The sequence below is a fragment of the Panicum virgatum genome, chromosome 9K (assembly GCF_016808335.1).
Source record: "Panicum virgatum strain AP13 chromosome 9K, P.virgatum_v5, whole genome shotgun sequence".
Taxonomy (NCBI): Eukaryota; Viridiplantae; Streptophyta; class Magnoliopsida; order Poales; family Poaceae; genus Panicum; species Panicum virgatum.
This window is the reverse complement of record NC_053144.1, coordinates 29,749,838-29,774,586: the sequence shown is the minus strand read 5'-3', so window position 1 is coordinate 29,774,586 and position 24,749 is coordinate 29,749,838. Positions and strand designations below refer to the sequence as shown.

Genomic DNA, 24,749 nt, shown 5'->3' with positions numbered 1-24,749 from the left:
TCACTTTATCCCTCGTGTACATGTTGAATAAAGCTCTGTATGACTCTGGACTCCACTTGATGTAACATGTATTATGCCGGAGACTTTATTTGGTAATTAATACATGGTTTAGCCTTGATCTTTGGGTCGGAGCGCTTCAGGTGGTATCAGAGCCATGCTTGGCTGTAGGACACGAACCGGTAGTAACGATGACCGTAGGAGCCCTAGGATGGTCAATCCTTGAAACCCTATTACTCCTTAAAACTTTATCCTTATTATGCTAACCCTACCTTTGTAAGTCAGATGGCAGATGACTGGACCACCACCTACTGCATCAACGAAGATGGATTCCCCAGGGTGCTTTATGCTGCCATGATGCGACTTGGTATTCCGGAACGACCGAAGTACGTGGGTCGCGAGTTCATGGAGCATGGCACCGAAAGCTGTGAGGTCACCATCCATATTGGCGCCAGTGATAAGTACTTGGAGATGCAACCCTGGAGCGTCACCACCACTGGAGCTCGTATGCCTGACACCATTCAACTTGCAGCACGCAAGGCACTGCGGTACCTGTGCTAGATGTTTGAATGGCACTTGGGTTCCACCCCTATGAAGTACTTTCCCCTGCTGGATCGTAACCGTCCTGCTTGGGCGGCGAGGATCCGCAACCTGGAAAGCCCCGTAGGGACAGAGAAGAACCCCGCAGTTGTCGCTATGTCGGGCTATTTGCTTAGCCTCGACGATTTGTGCGACCAACTGCATCAGCGTGTAAGAGATTTAATCTAGCGTGCTGAGTGAGCGGAGTCCTGTTGGCATAGGGCTAAACTGGCCGTAGCCCAGGCAGAAGCCCGAGCAGCCGAAGCTGAAAGCCACCTTGCCGTGGCCGAAGAAAACCTTAGGGAGCAGGCAGATCGCCACAGTCAGCTCCTTAGGGGTGTCTACCTAGTGGACCGTGCCAACCGCAAGGAATGCCATCCCAAGACTGCCGCGATGCGGCCAATCTTAGAGGGAATTCCGCTGTATCCCTTGTCCCAACCACGCAGGAGGATTGGTGAATCTGTGCCACCCACACCTCCCGCGTCTCCCCGAGATCCCGGAAACAGTGACCCCGAAGACCGTGTTGTAGGGTTCAGTAGTCGAGTCGTCCCTGCCGACCCTTAAAAGTCGAGCCGCATTATTGTAATCTGTCGTGTCATGTATCCCTGCTTGTTTGAATGAATGCTTGTGTGAGGCTTGAATGATTTGCTTGTGTGCATTGTGCAGTACAAAATATTTTATATACATACAAATCTACCCCAGCAATATACTAGGGGAGTCACCTAATCTAGCCCTCCTTGACCGTAGATGTCTCGTTGTTCGAGCCGAGTCGAGGGACTCCATGCTCAGGAAGACGGTGACGAGGTCAACCCGAGAAACCAAGCCCCTCTGAATGTAGCCCCAGAAGCACCAGAAAATGGACACCTGCCGCCGCCACCTCCCCGTGCCCCAGCACCCATTGATCTGGCAGCCACACTACAGCAGCAAAACCAACTCCTTCAAGTCCTTGTGACCACTCTCATAGCTCAAGCTCAAGGCAATCTTGGCAACAATAGACCTGCAATGCATCATAATGGCAATGGCAGCAAAATTGCAGATTTCAACCACTTGCAGCCACCTAAGTTTGGAAGATCTAATAACCCTATTGAGGCAAATGATTGGCTGCGAGAGATTGAAATGAAGCTCGAAGTGGTCCATGCAGATGACAGAGACAAGGTTTTGCTCGCAGTACAACAGTTAAGGGGACCAGCCCTTGCTTGGTGGCAGAGTTACCGGGAAATAAATGAAAACGCCAACGAGATGGTATGGGTTGACTTTGTCAAGATCTTCAGAGAACATCACATTCCCAGCAGTGTTATGAAGCTCAAGAGGGATGAGTTCAGAAAGCTTCGTCAAGGTGATATGACTGTGACAGAGTATCTTCATAAGTTCACAGAGTTGTCGTTATGCACCAGAAGATATCAATGATGGCGAGTAGAAGCAAGAAGCTTTTCTTAGTGGGCTTAACCCTGAAATCATGACCTTGGTTGAAGTCACCACCCACAGTGATTTTAATGCTATGGTCAATAGGGCTATCACCACTGAGAGAAACAGGAAGGCGGAACTCAGTGAGCGCAAACATCGGTTTGAAAGCAAGAAACCCCATCAGTTGGAGAAGTTTCAGAGGACCCAGCATCCGGCTCACTCAGGCCCGAGGAGCCAGGGTGCCTTTTCATTCAAAGCGTACCCCGGTTCTTTCCAGAAGCCAGCCCAATCAGCTCCTGTTATGAAGACCCAGAATACCTTACGCACCCAACCGTCGGGTGGAAGTCAAGTGAACAATGTGAAGACATGTTTCCACTGCCGCGAAGCCGGACACTACAAGGCCAACTGTCTATATCTCAATCAGCCCGCCCCTTCTGTTTTCTCCAACTCGGTTCAAGCACCAAAGCAGCCGACTGGAGCCAACTGTACAGCACCAGCTAGGAGCCAGCAGCAGTCCTTCAGCAAGGCAAAAGTGAACCATGTGAATGCTGAAGAAGCAGAGGATGCACCCGGAGTGATTTTCGGTGAGTTTCTGGTCCAATCCGCCCTAGCCTCGGTGCTTTTTGATTCTGGAGCATCGCATTCCTTTATATCCTCCCACTTTGTGGAAAAGCATGATATACCTACTATAGCCCTTAAGAGGCCACTAATGACCCGTTCCCCTGGAGGTCATATACCCTGCCACTTAGGTGTCTTAGATATCCATATAAACCTAAGTGGGGTAGTATTCCTTGCCAACCTAGTAGTCCTTACTTCCAAAGGGATAGATATCATACTCGGTATGGACTGGCTCACCAAGCATCGCGGAAACATAGCCTGTGCTGAGAGAGCAGTGACAGTCATCAACCACCAAGGGATTACAATCACATGCCTAATCCAGCCTAGCCTGTCGGACTCCATGGTGAACCACATCCAAGCAGAATCCCTAGAAGATGTGCCAGTAGTTCGGGAATTCGCAGATGTGTTTCCAGATGAATTACCTGGTATGCCTCCAGAAAGACATGTAGAGTTCACTATTGACTTAGTCCCTGGAACCAAGCCTATAGCAAAGAATGCCTATCGGTTAGCAGCCCCAGAGCTTGCCGAGTTGAAGAAGTAGCTTGAAGAGCTTCAACAAAAGGGATTTCTTAGACCTGCTGCTTCTCCGTGGGGAGCCCCAGTGCTCTTTGTGAAGAAGAAAGATGGAAGCATGAGACTTTGTGTGGACTACCGTGATCTGAATGCAGACACCATCAAGAACAAGTACCCTCTGCCTCGGATTGATGACCTGTTTGATCAACTGAAGGGAGCTAAGTTCTTCTCCAAGATAGATCTGAGGTCAGGTTATCATCAGCTCAGAGTGCGACAAGAGGACATCTCTAAGACAGCCTTCAGGACCCGTTATGGCCAGTATGAGTTCACAGTGATGCCTTTTGGTCTGACCAATGCCCTGTCTTTTTCATGACCCTCATGAATAAGGTGTTTATGGAGGAGTTAGATCGATTTGTCGTGGTATTCATAGATGACATACTGGTCTACTCTAAGAGTGCTGAGGAGCATGGACAACATCTCAGAGTTGTGCTGGGAAAGCTCAAAAAACACCAGTTGTATGCCAAGTTTAGTAAGTGTGAATTCTGGTTGCAGAGAGTCAGTTTTCTGGGTCATGTCTTAACAGCTGAAGGTGTTGAAGTGGACCCGAAAAAGGTCAAGGCAGTATCAGAATGGAAGCAACCAACCTCAGCCTCGGAATTCAGGAGTTTCTTGGGATTAACCGGAGATTCATCGAAGGTTTCTCTAAGATAGCCCGGCCTATGACTGAGTTGCTCCGGAAGGACACGAAGTTTGTCTGGTCTGAAGCTTGCGAGCGAAGCTTTCAAGAGTTGAAGAGGCGACCAACTTCTGCCCCAGTGCTAGTCTTGCCAGATAATCAGAAGAGCTTTGTCGTTTATTGTGACGCATCCCGACAAGGATTGGGTTGTGTGCTTATGCAAGAAGGAAGAGTTGTAGCTTATGCCTCAAGACAGTTGAGAACACATGAGCAGAACTACCCTACCCATGACTTGGAATTAGCCGCAGTGGTGCATTCCCTCAAGATTTGGAGACATTATCTAATCGGGAACAAGTGTGAAATCTACACCGATCACAAGAGCATGAAGTACATTTTCACCCAGTCAGACCTCAACCTTAGACAGAGAATATGGTTGGAGTTGATCAAAGACTATGATTTGGAAATTCATTACGACCCTAGAAAGGCTAATGTGGTGGCTGATGCGCTCAGTCGTAAAGCATATTGCCATCACTTAGTCACACAAGCCCCGGAGCTGAGTAAAGAAATGAGGAAGTTGAACCTAAGGGTTGTACGCCGCTCCTACAACTATAACCTTAGTGTCCATCCCATCCTGGATGACCAGATAAAGGAAGCTCAGATGGAGGATAAAAGATTGGTATGGATTAAAGGTCGCAACAGTGAAGGCAAAGCCCCAGATTTCAGAGTAGATAAAGATGGAGTCTTGTGGTTCAAGAAGAGATTATGTGTGCCTAAGCAAGGTCATTTCCGCAGGACCATCTTGGATGAAGCCCATAACTCAGCCTATTCCATTCACCCCGGCACTACGAAAATGTACCTGGACCTTAAGGAGAAGTATTGGTGGAATGGTATGAAGGGGGATATCGCTCGATTCGTCGCTCATTGTGATGTGTGCAAAAGGGTCAAGGCAGAGCATCAGAAGCCCAGTGGATTACTCCAGCCATTGCCGATCCCAGTATGGAAGTGGGATGAAGTTAGTATGGATTTTATCACCGGTCTACCAAGAACCCAGAGCGGTCATGACTCAGTTTGGGTGATTATTGACCGACTCACTAAAGTGGCACACTTCATCCCAGTGCGTACCACTTATGGAGGTGGTAAATTAGCCAAGTTATATATTGAGCGTATTGTGAAATTGCATGGAGTACCTAAGAGGATTGTGTCAGATAGAGGCACCCAGTTCACTTCGAGATTCTGGAGCAGGTTACATGAAGCACTTGGTACAAAGTTGGACTTCAGTTCGGCCTATCATCCTCATACTGATGGCTAGACCGAAAGAGTTAATCAGATCCTTGAAGACATGCTAAGAGCATGTGTTCTTACTTATGGTAAAAATTGGGAAGACAGTTTGCCATATGCATAGTTCTCTTACAACAACAGCTGCCAGTCAAGCTTAAAGATGTCGCCATTTGAAGCCCTCTACGGGAGGAAGTGTCGCACACCTCTCATGTGGACCGAAGTCGGTGACCGCATTATTGATGGCCCAGATTTTATTAAAAAAGCAGAAGATAAGATAGCAGAAATCAGAGAGAATCTAAAGGCAGCTCAATCCCGCCAGAAAAGTTATGCCAATAAAAAAAGACGTACTCTCAGCTTCGAAGTTGGAGACTATGTGTACCTTAAAGTTTCCCCAATTCACGGCTCACGCAGATTCCAGGTACGAGGAAAGTTGGCTCCACGTTACATTGGACCTTTCCCAATTATCAAGAAAGTGGGAGCGGTAGCCTATAAGATTCAGTTGCCAGCAGAAATGTCAGATGTACACGATGTATTCCATGTGTCCCAACTCAGAAAATGTCTGCGAGTACCAGAAGAACAAGTGGCCCCAGAGACAATCGACCTGCAGGATGATCTCAGATATCAAGAGGTACCAGTAAAAATTCTAGACACTGTGATGCGAAGAACCCGCAACTCAGAAGTCAGGATTTGCCGAGTTCAGTGGAGCAGGCATTCGGAAGCAGAAGCAACTTGGGAGAGAGAAGACGCGCTCCGAGCCGATTTCCCCAGTCTCTTTACTAGTGAAGCTGAATCTCGGGGACGAGATTCAACCTAAGTGGGGTAGGTTTGTAACATCCCAATTTTCATCACTATTGAGGGGGAGTGTTGAAATATACAATGCAAACTTCTAGAAGGTTCTATAAAAATAAGGATAAACCATGGCATAATTTTGTTCACCATGACAAGGTTCTAGAATGCTCCACAAGAATCATAAGAAGACATGAAGCTTGGATATTTTCTTGTCATGGTAACATTTAGAATTTTCTAGAAATAGATATTTGTAGGGAACCTCCTAGAGTGTGACATGTGTCACTCATCCAAGAGGGTATGGGTGCCTATATAAGGAGGGTGCCACCCCTTGCCATGCCATACTACTCCACTTCATCCCACACACATCCAAGGGCATGGTAGAAGTGAGCATAGGTAGAGTGTGCTAGGTTAGCCACCACAAGGTGTGTGTTCCTTTGTAACTTTGTTGCTCCAATAAGGTAAGTGTCTTTATAAGTGTTAGTCTCCAGGTTATGCTTAGTACTTAGTGTATAAGTTGTGATCCATCGAAGGTTGGCTCTGTCACCCGGGATCACAAAAGGGTCTGGGCTTCATCGAAGGTTGGCTCTGCCACCCGGAAGCCAGCTTCATCTGTTGGTAGGCTCTGCCTCCCAGAAGCAAAAGGCGGCTCTGCCGTCAAAAAGGACCCGGTACACTAAGTAACTAGAAGCTGACCGACTCTGAAGTGAGTTGGTGTAGATCCTCAACTTAGTAGGGCCACCTCAATTTCCAACAATCACTAAAATAAAACTTATGTTGCAATTAAACTAGTAACGTAAAATAATACTTACATCATATGAGGTATTACATAATTACTAGGCAAACTATTTTATACTCTTGCCTTGCGTTAGTACATTCGTCCCCTCCAATAACCAGCATACGCATGCTTGCACTCGCAACAAATATCATCCCGTCTATTTCCATAGAAGCCTCTCGAGTCACCTTACCACGCCATAATTCCCAGACAATCATGACAGCGCCTATCTCCTTCGCCATAACTTCATCATCCCCTGGAAGCCACTGAGTACCCCCACCATTGACCTTGAAATGACCTGTCATGGCAGCACTCACTCCACTTCCTAGAAGCCGGCAAGAGTGCTCACAATATTAAATAACACGTCGTGCAAATATGGCGGCACCCACCTCGCCATAAATCGGGGTCGTCGTGCACAGTGCCGGCCGAGATTTTTTTCTCCGCCGCGCGAACCGCCTCACCTCGTCTATAAAAGAAGCCGACGCCCCTCACTGCCGTCCCCCACCTGCGCTCGCTCTCGCTCACGCACGCGCGACACGCCGGACCCATGACGGGACCGCGCACTACCGTCGGCACCAAGCCGTGCCGCCCACCTCCGCGTCCCCACCTCACCCACGCCGCTGCAGCGTCCTCGCCGGCTTTGCTGCCTCGACGCTCTCGCCTTCAACAATGCCACTGTTCATGTTGACGACGAACTGCCGCAGCCCACGCCGTCGCCCGTCCCTGAGCGACACCGCTGCTGCTCTCCTCGCCTAAAAAAGGATTAAGGCCGTGACGAGCCCCGTCACCAGCCCAAGCACACCGAGCCGCTTCGCTCCGCTAGCTGAACCACTCCTCACGAGCCCAGCTCACTCACGAGACGAAGCTCCAACAGTTGACCCTCTTCCTCGAGCTATTCCGCGCCAAGGTGAGACGGCAGGCAGCACCCCGACCATTAACTCCACAACACTAATAAAGGCCCAAAACATCCACCAGGCCGTGAGCACTTAATCCAAATCATTCTATTATCGGAATTAAATACTGACCAATACTGTAAACTCAATATCTCCTTCATATCAACTCCTTTTCACGTAACTCTTTTTCCTAAACTCTCCTCAAATCATATACTATCTATTCCTCCCATTTTCATCTCCATTTGAACTTATTATATAGCTTGCTTGTGTTTGTTTGCCGGTTGTACTGTTTTCGCCCGTAGATCACTGAGTGACCGAGGAGGAGCCTGCCAAGGAGTACGAAGGCCAGTACCGCGAGCCGGAGCCAGAAGATACGTACCGCAAGCAGGAAGCCGCCGCCGCCGACGCGTACGAAAGCGAAGGCAAGTTTCATCGACCCCTACGTGAGCGGTTGCATCCATGTGAGGATGTCTAGTTGTAGCCTTGGTCTAGGATCGATTACATATACCGGTACTTGAGTGATTGAGTGTGCTCATACATACAAATGAGTAGTTATGCATATCCAGAGTTGAGACTAGGATATGAAGGGATTTGGCTGACGCTAGGGTAGCTGGGAATGCTGGAGCCGGCGCTACCGTGGTGGTAGACTGGCAGGTGAGTGCTACCGTGGTGGTAGGCTCGAGTTGACATGCTGAGGGATGGTTGCTGCCCTGGTGAACTATAAGGACCGAGTTGTTTTGACATCTCACCTAGCTTACTTTAGTACGACCACAGGTTCCGGTATGGGCCGGACTTAGCCTAATCCCACTGGTTAGCCTGACGATCGGAGGGATGGTTTACGGATATAGACCATTGGGGTCAGGGCCCGAGGGTTTGTGCGGCCGGGCTGGGGCATGACCACGGCTGGGTGTCGGCTATGTCGGTTGTCCATTCGGGCAGTCGAGCGTGTGGGTACAGTGTACGACCTCTGCAGAGTGTATAATCCATTCGAATGGTCCGTGTCCATGGTATGGACAGGCTACGGTGTGGTCCTAACAACTAGTGAGCTACCTACTGTGGGTTGTGTCAGGAAGAGTTGCATACCATTAGTTGCATTATTAGTAGAATGTGCTTATTATGTGTCGTGCATGTCAGTCCCTTCCCGTAGGGTGAGGTGGAACTTTTTGAGTACTTTTGTACTCAACCCTTGTTGATTTTTCTCCATAGGATCCTGACTTTGTGCCGGAAGACTACGAGTAGATCGTGTCCGCACCCAAGTTGATTGAGTGGAGCCGTGATGGATGAAGAGCTAGTCCTCCATGCCGTCATGCTAGTCATTATCCTATGGTTGATCTGTGTAGCTCTGTGTTGTCGCTTTATCCCTCATGTACATGTTGAATAAAGCTCTGTATGACTCTGGACTCCACTTGATGTAACATGTATTATGCTGGAGACTTTATTCGGTAATTAATACATGGTTTAGCCTTGATCTTTGGGTCGGGGCGCTTCAAAATCATAGTTGAATCTCGATCGTGGTCGAGAACAACTTCCTTGGGGCCAGAGAAAAGAGGCTCAAACTCGCTCAAGAGAGATAATGATCGTTCATCTTCACAAAAGCGAAGGATTTCTTCCGAGTCGTACTCTTCAGAAGTAGCAAATTTTGCAACCTCGAAGAGAATGGACTCAGATGGTATGAACAGAGATTCATGCATCATTTTCTTGAGTGGGTTTGGCTTGGGAAAATGCTTCGCGATAGAATTTTCTAAGCAAGAGACAGTGGCAGAAGCGGTTTTCCTAAGCTTTTTATCTGGACTCCCTTGAGATGTGAGAAGTTTTTCAAACGGGGAGCCTAGAAGAAGATCAAAATCGAGGATATCGAGGATATGAAAATCTAAGTTGACCTCAAATTTGTCTATTATGAGCGGCACGGCACTTGCGACCCCCCGACATTTAAGGATGTGTCCCGAGGGACAACTCTTTAAGAGCGTGTCGGATGATCTTAGCGTAACATTGCCCAAAAGTGTGTACGCTAAGTGCCATGGCAAAACATTAACCTCCATGATGGGGTTAATGTGGGCTTCTACGGTGGTTCCCCTTATTGAGCAAGGAGTGATCGTGGAGGGTGAGCTAATTGAAATTGCTTCAGAAAAGCGTTTCTCTCCATCTGACCAATCCTCCTTCATGGCTTCCTCGAGAGGTGCTTCATTACGGGAATCAGGAGGAGAAGGAGGTACCGTAGGCCTAAGGGAAGGTTCTGTCAAGAGATCTCTAGATTGATCGGTGTGGACAAAGGAAGGTTCCTTACCTGAATGGGCACCTATGAGATTCGAGGTGTTTCTATGGTTTCCCATTGATTCATCCTCAAATCTAGAAGAGAACTTCAAGGGGTGAATCTCTTCTCCCTCCGATGTTACTGGTTCGGGCGAGGTTTCTAGAGCTGAATCTAAGGATGTGGAAGATGTGTTCCCAAAAAAAAGGGATGTGGAAGATGAAAGATTGGATTTAACTGCTAGAAGATCCTCTAGGTTCGACTTGCATATTTTCCGGAGGACTTCGAGCATGATCGTGAAGGTGATATAATCTATGATATCATACAAGAATTTCCTACCTTCAGCTAGAGTCATACGGGAAAATGATCCTCTAGAGACAACGTCGAGATGAAAGGCGGAGTACTTGTCGAGGCCCTCATAAAAGTTGCGAAGCAACAAAGATTCCGGTATCGATAGTACAGGTGTTGATTCTATCAAACTCAAGAATCTGTACCAGGCCACTCTAATGCATTCCTTCTCATTCTGTTGGAAAGAGCGGATATCCCTATGTAGAGCAATGATATGGGACATCAGGAAGAACTCAAGACAGAACTTGTCTCTAAGCTCATCCCAGTTGTCGTGTACACTGCCTACTGTATACGTGTACCATTGTTCGGCCTTCCCTATAAGAGAGAAAGAGAACAATTTCCACTTAAGGCTATTTTGTGTCATGCCTACAATGGCAAACAATGAACACACATGCTCGAAATCCGACAAATGGTGGTATGTGTTTTCACTTTCTAACCCAGAGAAGGAAGGCTTCCGAACCAGAGTGATAAGATCGAGAAAGAGTTCATAGCCGGATGTGAGAATTATTCGTGAAGATGATGGTGGCTCTAGGAACTCCTCCCTAGGGGCAGAGAGGCTGTGAAAGGATGGCTTCTCCATGGGTAGCTGCGGTAAAGATAGCAGGAAGAAAACTAAAGATGATACATGATAAATCCCGTAGGGTAGAAAAGCTTTTAAAGGATAACTTCTCTATGGATAGCGGGGGTCAAGGTAGAAGAAAAGAAAAACAAAGGATACGAGGACGACTTGGTTCAAAGAAAGATACAGCAACCGTTCCCCGGCAATGGTGCCAGAAAGCTTGTTTCGTATTTTAGCGTCACGAATAAATCCACAAGTGCACGGATACCGTTGTATCTTTCACCTCAGAGTATTCCAAGGGTTATCGAATCCACAGGGAACGTGTGTGCACTAACTCCTATTCTAGTCATTCCAAGGACACACGAAGACAGGTAGAAGGGAAGAGAGGATTCCTAAGATAGCGCTACTGCTGAGTTAAAGGTCGATCTCTCGGGCACAATACTCGCTTCGGACACCGGCTTACAACTGGTGGAAATATTTACCTGCATACAAATATTTACCAATACTCATGGAAATGGTCAGTAATAAACCCCAACCACTAGGAGTTGACGGCCTAGATTTGGCACTTAGCAGCCGTCAACAGAGGTGCGTACACTTATCGAATCTTACAAGATTAAGTTGCTCAATTCATCCCCATATTATGCTCAGCCCAATGGACAGGCCGAGTCAAGTAATAAAATTTTGATCAAGCCTATCAAGAAGAAAATAGAAGAAAATCCTAAGAGGTGGCATGAGGTATTATCCGAAGCATTGTGGACTCATCGTATATCTCGTCATGGTGCTACTAAAGTTACTCCTTTTGAGCTTGAGTATGGTCAAGAGGCCGTTTTACCGGTTGAAGTTAATCTGGACGCCTATAGATTGGCTAATAAAATGACCTTTCTGCTGTTGAATACAATAATTCAATGATAGATAATATTGATGAGGTGACCGACAAGCGAATGAAGGCTTTAAAGGAGATTGAAAAAGACAAGCTTCGAGTTGCTAGAGCTTTTCAACAAGAAGGTAAAAGATAAATCTTTTCAAGTTGGAGATCTAGTTTGGAAGACAATATTACCTCTTGGGATGACAAGCAATAAGTTTGGTAAGTGATCGCCAAGTTGGGAGGGTCCGCATAAGATTATTAAAGTTATCTTCGGAAATTTTTATATGATGAAGACATTGCAAGGACATCGTCTACCTAGAGCTATCAATGGGAGATACTTGAAGAAAAATTACCCCAGCGTGTGGCAGGGTGCATGAAGGTGAAGATGGCCGATTTGTGAAGATCGCCCTTAGTAGTATTTTTTAGGCCCTAATATTGTATAGCATGATTTTGTTCTTTGCGTTTTAGCTTGTAAACTCACTAAAAAGTAGGGGGCATAAGTTGATAGCCAAATTTGGCATGTACCGAGGCCGACCGGTCTGATCGGTCGGGTCGACCGGCCAGACCGGTACCCGACCGATCAGACCGGTCTAGTCTGTGCAATCCGAGTAGAATTAGGGTTTTTGTAAAAAGTCTTTTTATAATCCTACTCGTGAAGGAGTACATCTTCTCCGGCCTATAAATATAAAGGCTAAGGCCGATTGAGGTTATTCCAAATCGAATCAATCAAAATATCGCATTATTTTTGTCTCTCAAACCCTAGTCCTCTTTCAAACCCTAATTGCTTTCTTCTCTCGTCTCGACGGCGTTTGAAAACGTTCTGAGTGGCCTGCGGATCTTAGAGCAACCCTAGTGTGACGTCTCCGACGGGGTCCCTCCTGAGCTCGCCGTTCTAGATTTTCGTGAAGCCTTGCCTGCACCAGTCAGATCGGTCGGCGGCACCGGTCAGATCAGCTTGCCCAGGGTTTTGTGGGTGTTGATCGTTTTGATGATTCTTTTGCGCGTTCTAGCGCGTTCGAGTGTGTTTGGCGTGATTATGTGTCAACAGAGTTAAACATAGAACACTGGAAACCGATTCGAAGAGACTGTAGGAGATCTTCCTGCCAAAGCTGTGGATGCCGGGATCCCATCCAGATTCGGCCGAACCTGGGGTTCAGCTGACCCCTGGTGCGCCTAGGCACCGCCTTCCTCTGACTGACTAACTAGTTGGTCCTTGCCCTGATCGTCGGTGATTCCCTCCAAGATATGTCAGTTTGCTCTGTCAAGTGGGCCATTCTTTATTTTTGTGATGCAGGACGTCATCTTTGAAGCTTTTTTTTCTACGTTCTCTCTGTGTTTCCGTCTTATTCCAAACATCTTTCTCAAATCAATGATTCACCAACACTTATGAAATTCATTAGTAAAAACTCCTACCACTACTATTGATGTTAATCTATAAAATCTATATAGTTGGTCCCCACTAAACATCATTAACTTTCATTTTCCTGCAACCACATGAAGACACATCATCACTTTTGTTTCAACCTTTAGATCTTCGGTAGATATCTAGATCCTGACCGTACATTATGTCGCCACATCACTCATATTTAATTAATCATGCAATGCTCTCTCTCCCCACTACCCAGTCTGTTCTCATTCCCACTCCTTGCAATTGAACTGATGCATTAGAAAACTATCATTCCCACTCCTTGCAATTGATACATGAGTAATTGCTAGACAGTCAAGCGGTTCACTAATGAGTGATAATGGCATTCGTTCATGCATCTGTAGGGGAAAGGTAAGTTTTGGTCCCATTTTTTCTTTCTTACTAGACGTTGTACCAAAAAGATTAATGTCGATAGTAGAGTTTGTTTCTTCTGAAAAGAATCAAAGTATATATTTTATCTTAAACTTAGATCATTTTACAAATAGTTTAGACTTTACTAGATTGATTAAGAGCACCCTTAGCTGATTAAAAAAAAAGAGCACCCTTAGCTGGTGCTACTAGCACTATTGGCGTTTGGCGGGCACAATTCCAACACTGGTGCATTGATTTCTTCTTGCGATTCAGCTCCCCAAGACTGAAAGACTCTTCGTCTTCCCACGATCCACTATAAAACCATACGCATGCGAGCATCTCCCACATCACGCAATCAAAACAAAACCCCCGACCAAAGGAAGCTGGCCCTGAAGGCCAAATCAACCCACCATGGCTTTCATCAAGATCTCCACCAACAAGTCCGACCTGCTGCAGCCCAAGGTCTTGCAACCGGACGCCCGGGAGCTGCTGCATGGCATCAGGACAGCAATGGTGAGCCGCTCGCCGCTGGCACGGTTCCGCCTGTACACGTGTGCCAGGTACTAAGCCATGGTGACCGTGGAGTCTAAAGACCGAGTGCCCGCAGTGCAATCAGCCCATGGCCACGGAGGTCGTTTTCGTGCAAGATGCAGGGGGTGAGGCATGACGACCACAGGTTACCATCCTGTCATAGCTAACTAAGACTATCGCTATGGGTTAAATAACATTTATTTATTTTCTATGTATATATCAGTTATATTTTATTAATTTCATCCACATGTTCATTAGCTTTACGACAAGTTACATTTATTTAAAAATTCATTGTTTCATATTTTTAGCAAACTCAATCTAAGTACTATACATTGTAATGCTGCATACTCTATAATTTTTTACCTAAAAAACTTTTGCATCATTTAGTCATAATTTATCAAAAATCTCTCTTAAATCTCGCAGCAACGCGCGCGGGGAAATCACCTAGTTCTTTATATGTTTTATGCAGAAGTTGATGGTATCGATTTTGTATTTATGAGCCGTCAACATTAGTACCGGATCAAGTTTCCGTGAAGGATTATTATTAGTATCTTAATGAGTGTGCATTAGAACCGGGTTGCACCACAACCCAGTACTTAATACCCCTTTCTAGGGACATGGCTGCTGCCTTTGCAGCGAATAGTGATGCTTACATCAATACCGATCGCAACTGCGGCTCTTCAAAGACAAGGCCATAATCTGCACTAGAACCCATTAAACGAAGGGTTGAAGAAAGGGAGATTAACCAACAAAGGATTGGGGAAAGGGACATTAACCAAAACTGTTAAAGATTGCACTAAATTCGCCAACCACCAACAAAAGCACCAGTATCTTTTTCATGTTTTAATGACAAGTCGCTACAAACATTGCGAACATGTACAGGACAATAACGCTTTCTCCATTGACCACACCGACTGGATGGAAACAAACGTGGTTTTATTAGCAGTTAATTACATAGCAAACACACCAAAGATAAGCATGCAGATTACGACAGCTGAAAGCAGTGGGTGCATGCATGTGAGCTCTACTTCAGGAACCCCTCGGCCATCTCAAACAGCCCACCGGCGCCGGCGCTCCCGCCTTCGCCGCCCTGCTTCTCCACCAGCTGCTCAGCGCCCTTCACGACGTCGTCCAGTCTGAACCCCTCGGACTCGCCTTCCTTCGCGGCAGGTACAGGCTCCGGTTCCTTGGGCGCCTCCGCCGGCTCAGCATGCTTCGGCGCGTCGTCTGAGGGGGCAGGGGCTGGGGAGTCGCCTGCAGGCTTCTCAACGCCAGCGGTCGGACCAGAGCTGAAATTCTGCAGGTAGTCCTCGGCTTTTTTGATGTACTGCCCGGCCGGCCTGTCCTCCAACTTGCCGTAAGAGGACGCCGCGTGCAGGATATCTGCAGCTGCTCCGGCGATCTCCTTTTTGTCAATGTTGTATGCGTTCTTATGCTGGAACACCGACGCGGCAGCGTCCGCGACTAGCTTGCTGCTGGAGAAAAGGTCGCCGGAGTCTTTGCCCTCTGCCATTGGACAGATTCTTTGCTTTGTTTCTCAGGCTGTGTTTAAATCCGTAAAAAGTTGGTAAAAAGAGTCACATCGGATACTGTAGCATTTTTTGTTTGTTTGTGGTAATTGTTGTCCTAACATGACCTAACTAGGCTCAAAAAATTCGTCTCGTCGTGTACATCAAAACTATGCAATTAATTTTTTATTTATTTATATTTAATGCTCCATACATGAGACAAAAGATTTAATGTGATAGATAAATAGTGAAGTTTGGAGTGAGAAATTTTGGAACTAAAAACACAGCTTCAGATCTTTTTGGCTTCAGAACCGTAGTGAGTCCGTGGCACAGGGATGGAAGAAGCTACATATCTTTATAGGCAAGGAGGTGCTGGGCTGTGTAGTGAGAGCTACGTGTGTGGTGCGATTAGGATGATGACAAAGATAATATCTGCCCTTAGTGTCGGCACTGAATTTCATATGGCTCTTGTTTAATGCGCATTATTCATTTTGGTTCAGCATTTTCTGTGCTTTTTGAGCGAAGACGGTGGATGTGTGATAGGATGAGATGGAGATATTTTTGAAATAATGGCCTGGTATATTAATTAGGACAAGAAGCAAGGGGCCAACAGAGCCGAGACTTGTCCTTATGGATCCGGGGACACCAAGTGCGAGTTACTTGGCGAGCAGGGAATGCTGGCTTGTCCTGTTACTACTACATAAACTATTTGTAGTAATATTCTAATTAAAAAAATTTTAAGGACGGATCAAATTGTAACCTGTTGCTATAAATAGAGCGGGGCTATACTCGTGTATGGTGCGATTTGGATGACGACAAAGATAATATCTGCCCTTAGTGTGTGGCTCTTGTTTAATAAGCATTCATTTTGGGTCAGCATTTTCTATGCTTTTTGAGCAAAGACAGTGGAGAGATGGAGATATTTTTGAAATAATGGCCTGGCATATTAATTAGGACAAGAAGCAAGTGGCCAACAGGGCCGATACTTGTCCTTATGGATCGGGGGACGCCAAGTGCGAGTTACTTGGCGAGCAGGAAATGCTGGCTTGACGAGTCACTATACCAAAAAATGATTTATAGCAATGCTTCAATTTTTCCTAGGGACGGATCAAATTGTAATCCGTTGCTATAAATAGAGCGAAGCTACCGTAGCAATAATCCACCCCTAAAATCTATTTTTAGGGGCAGATCAACCCCTCACCCGTTTCTAAAAATGGCGCCCATTTTTAGGAGCGGACGAGGAGGTGACCCGCCCCTAAAAAGCAAGGCCGAGTTGAAAACTCGTGGCAGGCTGGAAAACAGCTGCGCATTTTGATACTAGGGGCGGGCTCAAAGTGACTCTCTCTATCTTTTTATCTTTCTCCCACGTGCTCTGTCTCTCTCCCTCTTTATCTCCTTGTCTTGGGCCGTGTTTGGATGACACTGTGAAAATTTTTTCACAAAAAAACGAATGCATGCATGGAGCACTAAACGAAATTTATTTGTGAAATTTTTTCACGAATGGATGTAACTTTTCGAGACAAATCTAATAAGACAAGTTCCATCATGATTGGCTACAGTGATGCTACAGTAACCCCACATAATCATCTCTTATTTGTACGGTCAAAGACCTCGTTAGCTACAGTATCATAGTTGTGGAGATGGTTTCATAATTAAATTATTTAATACCCATAATTAGTGGTCAAAGCACCGGGGCCATCCAAACGCGGTCTTGCTCTCACAGTACTCTCTCTCCTACCTCTTCAACCAATCTCTTCTCTCAGCAGGCAGCGCACAGTTGGAGGCCAGGGACTAGCACGAGCATCGCGACATGGCTCAAATCTCCGGCGGCCGGTCGCACAAGCGGTGATGCGGCTGTGAAATCCCAGGCGGGCGGCGGGATTGAAGCAAGCGGCGGTGGTGGTGGGATATCGTAATGCTACTCCGGGATTCAAGCAAGTGGCGGTGGTGGCGGAATCTGGCAGCGCTACTCCGGGATTCAAGCTCTTCGACGCCAACCCAGCCTTCCTCGATGCCCTCGCCGCCAATGCGCCCTCCATCGCCAACTCCATCTCCAACTCCTCGCTCCCCTCCTTTTCCGACAAGGCCACCGGCCTCGACGGCGCACACGGCTGTGTTTGCGACAACCTCTCAGATGACGTCGCCAACATCACCCTCCTCGGGATCCCCTCCAATGCCCACTTCTGCTGGCGTGCGACACTGTGAATGCGAGCTGGCGGCATGCGGCATTGTGAGCTCCTGATTCGGCGCGGCATTCGGGACCTTGAAACGGGGGGGGGGGGGGGGGGGGGGGGGGGGGGGGGGTTTGCGTCGGACAAGCGCTGGTGGGAGCGGCGTGTGCGGCAATAGGGCCAAGCAACGACGGCGCGCGCGCACGGCGGTAGCGGCGAGTACGAGAGAACGAGCGGTGCGCGGCGGTCAACCCACGGCGGCATGCCGGAGCGGCGCGTGCCGCGGCGGCTCAGGACTGCTCGTTGGTGGCAGTTGGGCCCACCTTTTTTGTTTTTTAAATGGGTGTATAGGGACCGCTCCTCACCCACCCCTACAATCCATTTCAAGGGGAGGATGTGTTATCCACTTCTACAAATAGCATTTGTAGCTGCAGAAATAGGAGTGGGTAGCACATCCGTCCCTAAAAATATATTTTTACCCGCCTCTACAAATCATTTTTGTAGTAGTGAGTATCAGCAGAGTCTAAGCTCAAATGGTGGGACCGAAAAGGCGACCAGATGGGGGATTTGTAAGGATCACCGGGGTGTCCGACCCTAGAGGGGGAGAGGGTGAATAGGGTCACTAATCGCTTTTTGTCCTAGGGTTCAAACTACTTGCATAAGATAAACCTAACACGTCCTACACATGCTAGTTATGACTAAGGTTTATCTATGCTACTCTCTACTTACCCCTAAAAATTTGCAACCTATAGCCAATCCTAATCAAACTAACTAGGAAAGTAAAGGCATGCAAGATAGAGTAAATGCGGAAGCGTAATACGATAAGTAAAGAGAAGTGCAAGAGGGATGCAAACTCCCGAGTAGACACGGTCATGTAACGTGGTTCGGCACAAACGCCTATGTCCACGGGACACCGAGGCTCTTCCGATCACGTCTTGCACTATGCCACCAAGGCGATGCCGGCAAGCAAAGGCAAGTGCCCACAAGACACTAAGTCTCGTGCACTGCCACCGTCTCTCTTGGTCACCCGGCCGAAATCCACTACGGAGCTTCTCCACCAAGGAGGGGGCCTCCTCTTCCCCCGCACAAAGTGTCGTTGCTACTCCACACCAAAACGGAGGGTCACACGACAGATCACAAGTTGCTTGCCGCAGCAAGACTTCTCTCAAGAGAGCTCTCACAAGAACTAATCACTATTACAAGCCTATATGATGTACAATGAAACTCTAGGATGGTTGGAGATGATCTTTTACTCTTGTATGCTTGTATGATCTCCTGCACTCTCAAATGAGCCGTGGGGTGGCATATATATAGCCCACACACCCCAAACTAGCCGTTGGAAAAAGGCTGACAAAAACTGCTATCATCGGTTAAACCGATGCTCCCATTTTTGTCATCACCGGTTTAACCGGTGAGTGCATTTTCCAACTATCCGTTATACTTCAACGGCTACTTCAATCGACCGACATAATCAACCGATGCAGCGTCGGTTTAACCGGTGAGTGCATTTTCCAACTATCCGTTATACTTCAACGGCTACTTCAATCGACCGACGTAATCAACCGATGCAGCGTCGGTTTAACCGGTGAGTGTAGTTGCTGAAAAACTAACTCGCTGGACAACTGCACCGACGTTCACCAATATCTAATCGTCAGTTTAACCGGTGTATAGAATTTCCTTTGTCTTCATCTGTCAATGCACCGACATATGCAATTTCTTTAGCCTCGGTTAATCCGGTGTAAAACCCTAGCCCTCAGACCTTCTCTGTGATTGCACCGGTGAGTTCATTTTGCCCTACGTCGGTTTAACCGATGATAGCAAAATGCCTCAATTCTTGTCCCTTGGACCGAAGCGGAACCCCCGTAGGGGTGGCCCTTCGGGCCTAACTACGCCTATCTTCTCTTTGTCATCACTTGAACCTAAAAGCCTGAGAATGGTTTTCTTAACAATCATATTAGTCCAAGTGTTGTGTTGTCTATATCAATCACCAAAACATTATATTGAAATATGGCATGAGAGGTCATTTTCGCTACAGGATTGAATGGGAGCCGATAAAAACTTCTTGAACGAAAATTTCCGCCTATGTGCCAAAACACGACCCAGACTAGCTTCTCTTCTACCAATCACCAAGATTACATAGTCACAGCGGACCCTAGGAATGATGTTAGGAAGCACAGCGGAAGAATTTCCAACAAAGATAAGTTGAGAGTCAACCAAAGTTGCAAATACCGGAGAAGAACCAGAACTTCTGGATTTGAAACCAAAACTTCTGGTGATGGGGCTATGGACCCGGGGGCCTCAAGGGGCATACAACAAACAATGCCAACTTAATTATTGAGCCTCTCCAAATAAGCCCACGAAACCACGACAAAGTCGCCGACCCGATAGTCGGCCCGCATGGACCTCGACCCTGCACGGGGTACCACGTGGTGGTCTCTCGACTGAGGACTGGGCAGGCTCGGTCTTCACCCTGCGGCCTGACTCGGGCGCCTATGGAGCCCCGCTCGAAGGGGCAGACGCATCAGTCAAACTAGCCCCCTTCCGCCGCATGCCTCGCCCAGGTCCGCCGTACGCCTCGCCCACTTCTGCCGCACGCCACGCCCGCTTGCACAACAGGACCCGCTTACAGGGTCACAGTATAGACTGTGCCACCTACTCGTCCTTACGGATGGGAAACAGGAGAGGGCGTCAACTGGCGCCATCCCGCACGCCGTCATCATGACCGCGCTGCCACCACTCCATTATACCGGGGAGTGAGACAGGGCAAGACCCTCTGACCGGAAAAGGGAGCCCCCTCAACGGAATTAAATATTACACGCTAAGTGTGATTAGTAGATAAATATTATATGCTAATGATAGCGGAGTATTAGAATATTGCGGCCAACACATTAAGATGGCATGGCTTCTCTTGAGAGGGGTATTAAGATGGTGATTAATTAAGCTAATTGTGATTAACTTAATTGGGTATAAAATATTCCATCATGTAAAATATTGCATCTGTGATTAACTTAATTGGGTATAAAATATTCCGTCATGTAAAATATTGCATCTCTTTTGAACACGGTATTGGAGCGAGATGAATATATTAGGCGAGCAATATATATTCCATGATTTTTGCGGGTTGGTGAAACTAACAGCACTGCCGGGGTGTCTCAGCGGTTGTGATAGTCCTACTCAATACTCACCATATTTATCGCAAGTTGCCCTAAGAAGCAGGTAATAACCTTTTCTGATGTTTCAAGTCATGCCTATACAGAATGAGCCATATGATCTCCGCAGACAGTTCCACCCAAAGGGAACACTTTTCATCAGCCATGAGGTTCTCTCATACAACAAACATGGGGCTTAAACGAGAACAATATCGGTCAGGTTTCTCCTATAGGGTCCTTAGCATAGAAACTCGTCTCGCATAAATGGACCAGAAGATAAAGGGATTTCCAACAGTAAACTACTCTATTAAAACAAACATGCTTACATATGGCTTTCTCTTTCAGGAAAGCCCACAAACAACTACTAAGAACGGGATTACTTTACAACGAATGCGGTACAATAGTCTTCTTGGATACTACATAGTTGATGGCTAAACACTACTGCTTTTTTTTTGAACGAACGGGCACGAGACGGTGCCTATTTCATTGATAGAGAAGAGTTAAAAACAGCCGGCTAGCCGGAACAAGGAAAGAGATTATTCTCGCGATAACAATAGCGCTAAGTCTTTTGCGCATGCCAACATCCATGCAGCAGCTTCTGCTTTGATGTTTGTCATTAAGGTTAATGTAGATGCTTCTCATCGCCGGAAAACTCTTGCATTTCTCTCTTTCCATAGCTCCCAGATCACTAGAAGAGTGAGGCTCCTACCGGCTTTCCGGGAGACTGTCGTCGATGTGGTGATCATGTCCCACCAATTCTGCACTGATGAGTATGGTCTCCACACTCTCGGTTGCCAATGTGGTTGCTCAGCCCAAGTGGATATGTACTCCTAGATTCTTCTAGTGTATCTGCAGTCTGCCAAAAGATACTTTGCTGTCTCTAACGTCTGGTGACATAACAGGCAGTCTGGGCTGTGCTCCCAACCACGCCTCGCTAAACGGTCTGAGGTCCACACGCGTTCTTGCAGAATAAGCCACACAAAAAGCTTGCATTTTGGCGGCACCCAAGTGCACCAAATTGAGTTTAGGTGCACTTCTCTGGCGGATCCTAAGAACTGTGCTTCGTATGCTGAGGCCGCCGTGTAGATGCCGGACTCCGTGACTTCCATCGGATATGGTCAACGTGTCCTGGGCGTAGTTGTATTTGACAGGTCAAGTTCCAGAGCAGTGTATATTCTTGGAGGTGTGTTGTCGTTATTCCGTTGGAGATGTTTATGTCTCTGATCCAGTTATCGTTGTCTAGAGCGTCCGCTACTTTTCGGCGCTTCGATTTTGACAGAAGGAACAAGTTCGGTGCGATATCTTTTGGCCGTCGACCGGAGAGCCACCCGGAGTGCCAGAAGCTCGTCATGTTCCCGTCGCCTAACGTTATGTTAGTGCAAGCCGTGAAGAGTTGTTGGTCGGCCTCGTCACAAGGTGTTTCTGTGCCTACCCATGCTTTGTCTGTGGCGATCCATTCATGCCAGAGCTAGCGAACGCGAAGGGCTCGTGCAAATTTCTCTAAGTCAAGCACTCCCAACCCCCCGTTTTGCTTCGGTAGGCAACATCGGATCCAATTAACTTCGCATTTGCCGCCGGTGATTTCTCTGTCTCCCGCCCATAGGAAGCGTTTCCGTAGTTTATCAATTTCCTGGAGTGTCTCCTTGTAAGTTTTTAAAACAGTGAGAAGGTAGACTGGGAGTGCACTCTTGTGTAGCAGTAGTTTTTAAAACAGTGAGAAGGTAGACATCACACAAGAGTGCACTCCGGACCTCGAAGGTTGTCTGATGTCTTCCTTGCTTGCTCGGGATGTCCTTTGCCTGGACGTCTGCCTCTGCTTATATAGACGAGAGGAGGGACGCAGCTTCTTGATTTATCTTCACTCATGAGAGATAAGCTCGGAATCTCTAAAGAATAATGCCTGGGCAATGTGCTGAATATAAAATATAGTTCGTACGCATGCATTATTTAAATCATATATAGCCTCACCATTTTAATCGTATAGCACGAATCAGAAGTAAGCATCTCCGGCAGTTGCCAATAAACATCTTCCAATAATATATTATTGGAACATTCCAATACCATTTTTATGAATTATATATCGGGGAAGACGCTTCTACGGTGCCCCAATAATCTCATCTCAATATAATTAACATACTGGGAGAGCCCAAATTCTCCCTTTATTTGAGAGGAGATGGGGTGAAATATCGGGACAATCTAATAATTATTGGCGGAAAAGTAGATGTAATAAAAAATTGTTGGAGCATATCTTTTCTTGATATTGACAATTTATTAGGGAAAGGGAGACCGCGGGACAATCTAAGCCAATTTAAGTTTAGCACTAAGTAAGGGCCTTGTGATTAGGCCGAAGTAGGGCTAGGAACAATTAACCATGATCGAAGACCAAACCGAATTACCCGAGACCGAAACCGAATTAACCACAGAGAAATTCGGTCTTCCGTTTTTAAAAACCGAAATAAATACGGTTAATTCGGTCTTGAGTTTTAAATAACCAAAATAAATACGGTTAATTCGGTTTTGAGTTTTAAATAACCAAAATAAATACGGTTAATTCGGTCTTGAGTTAAATGCGGTTAATTCGGTATTGAGTTTTAAATAACCAAAATAAATGCAATTAATTCGGTTCCAGACCGCGGGTAACTGAAATATGTTATAGGCCCAGTAAGAATATACAGCCTAGCCCAGTAACTCCTTCTAACCCTAAGTTTATAAGCAGATTTTCTAGTCTCCATCCCTGCTTCGGCCCTTCCTAGTCCCCACTCGGTTGCCAGACCCACTCGCCCACCTCGACCTCCAAGCCACGCGCCACGCCGCCAGCCCCGCTCCTGCTCGACGCCCCGGCTGCAAGGCACGCGACGCTCCTACTTCCTTCCCCCGCCTGTTGTAGTTTTGTTTGCTGATCTAGGATTCATTCTGTTTGAATTTGAAGATCAGTTTTTGTCTGTGGATTTGGGGATCGGCTGGTCTGGTCAGAATCGAATATCGAACTGAACTGACCAAAACTGAAGTCATCGGTCTCAAGAAATTTAAGGTCTCAAGAAATTTAAGGAACCAATTGGTTCTTATTTTTAGACGAATTTTGTAAAAAATTGAGGAAACTGATTGATTTGGTCTACTTGAATGCCCACCCCTAGGCCTAAGGTAGGGAATCTGTGGTGAAAATTTACAATATAATATGAGAAAAATTACAAAGATTAGTCGCGGTAAAACGCTACCGCGTGCGCCCCACCTCCCTCATGTCCTCCCATCCCATCCTACCCTTGCATGTATGCTTTTTTATTGAACGATGCTTCTTTATAAAAAATATTTTATCTTCTTTATATTATCTTCATTTCGAGAACTGTTTCACCATTTGTGTTCTATGTGATGAGACGAATAAAATTAGACCCCCACTTGCATATATTTTGACGATGTTTATAAACAGATAGTAACATATATAACAATTTGCTCTCGTTTTGTCGCAACTTATGTGTTTATCGGCTTAATGTAGTAACAACTTGTGTGTATAACAATTTCTGTTTTGTGTCAACTTATATGTACGAATGTATGATAGATTTTTGTTTGTAGTAACTTATATCTAAAATGTGTGGCAAGTCATGTGTATATCATGTTTTTTGTCAACTTTTTTCAAAAATGTGTGAAAATTTTTATTTTTATATGAAATTTGTATATAAAATTATGTGTACGACAACTTATTCTTTTTAACTACTTATGTGTATGACATCTTGTGCTTGTAAAAACTTATGTATATGACAATTTTTTTGTCAATTTATGCTTATAACAGATTATCCTTTTGTGGCATCTTTATTTTTATGATACCTATAAAAAAAATTGGCAACCTTTATCTTTAGTTATATGTGTGGCAACTTATATATGTATATTGTAGCAACTCATTCAATAATATCAAACTTAAATCATATATAAGTTGCTACTAGTGCAAAACGTCTATAAAATATATGCAAATGGGATATAGTTTTATTCGTCTCATCACGTAGAACAACGGTGCAATCGGTATTCAAAATAGAGATCGTACGAAAAAAATAAAATATTTTTTTTGAACAAACTGCATATTAA

The 24,749-nt window shown here is 46.2% G+C and overlaps 1 protein-coding gene across 1 annotated transcript; it reads right to left on the bottom strand.

Annotated features, from left to right (window-relative positions):
• Positions 1 to 14,644: 14,644 nt before the first annotated feature.
• LOC120651180 (nodulin-related protein 1-like) lies at positions 14,645 to 16,030 on the bottom strand. The gene is made up of 2 exons (XM_039928591.1): positions 15,644 to 16,030; positions 14,645 to 15,383 (listed from the first exon to the last, which is right to left on the bottom strand). The coding sequence occupies exon 2, from the start codon at positions 15,358 to 15,360 to the stop codon at positions 14,872 to 14,874; it is 489 nt and encodes a 162-aa protein (XP_039784525.1). The 5' UTR covers positions 15,361 to 15,383; positions 15,644 to 16,030; the 3' UTR covers positions 14,645 to 14,871.
• Between the last annotated feature and the right edge of the window lie 8,719 nt (positions 16,031 to 24,749).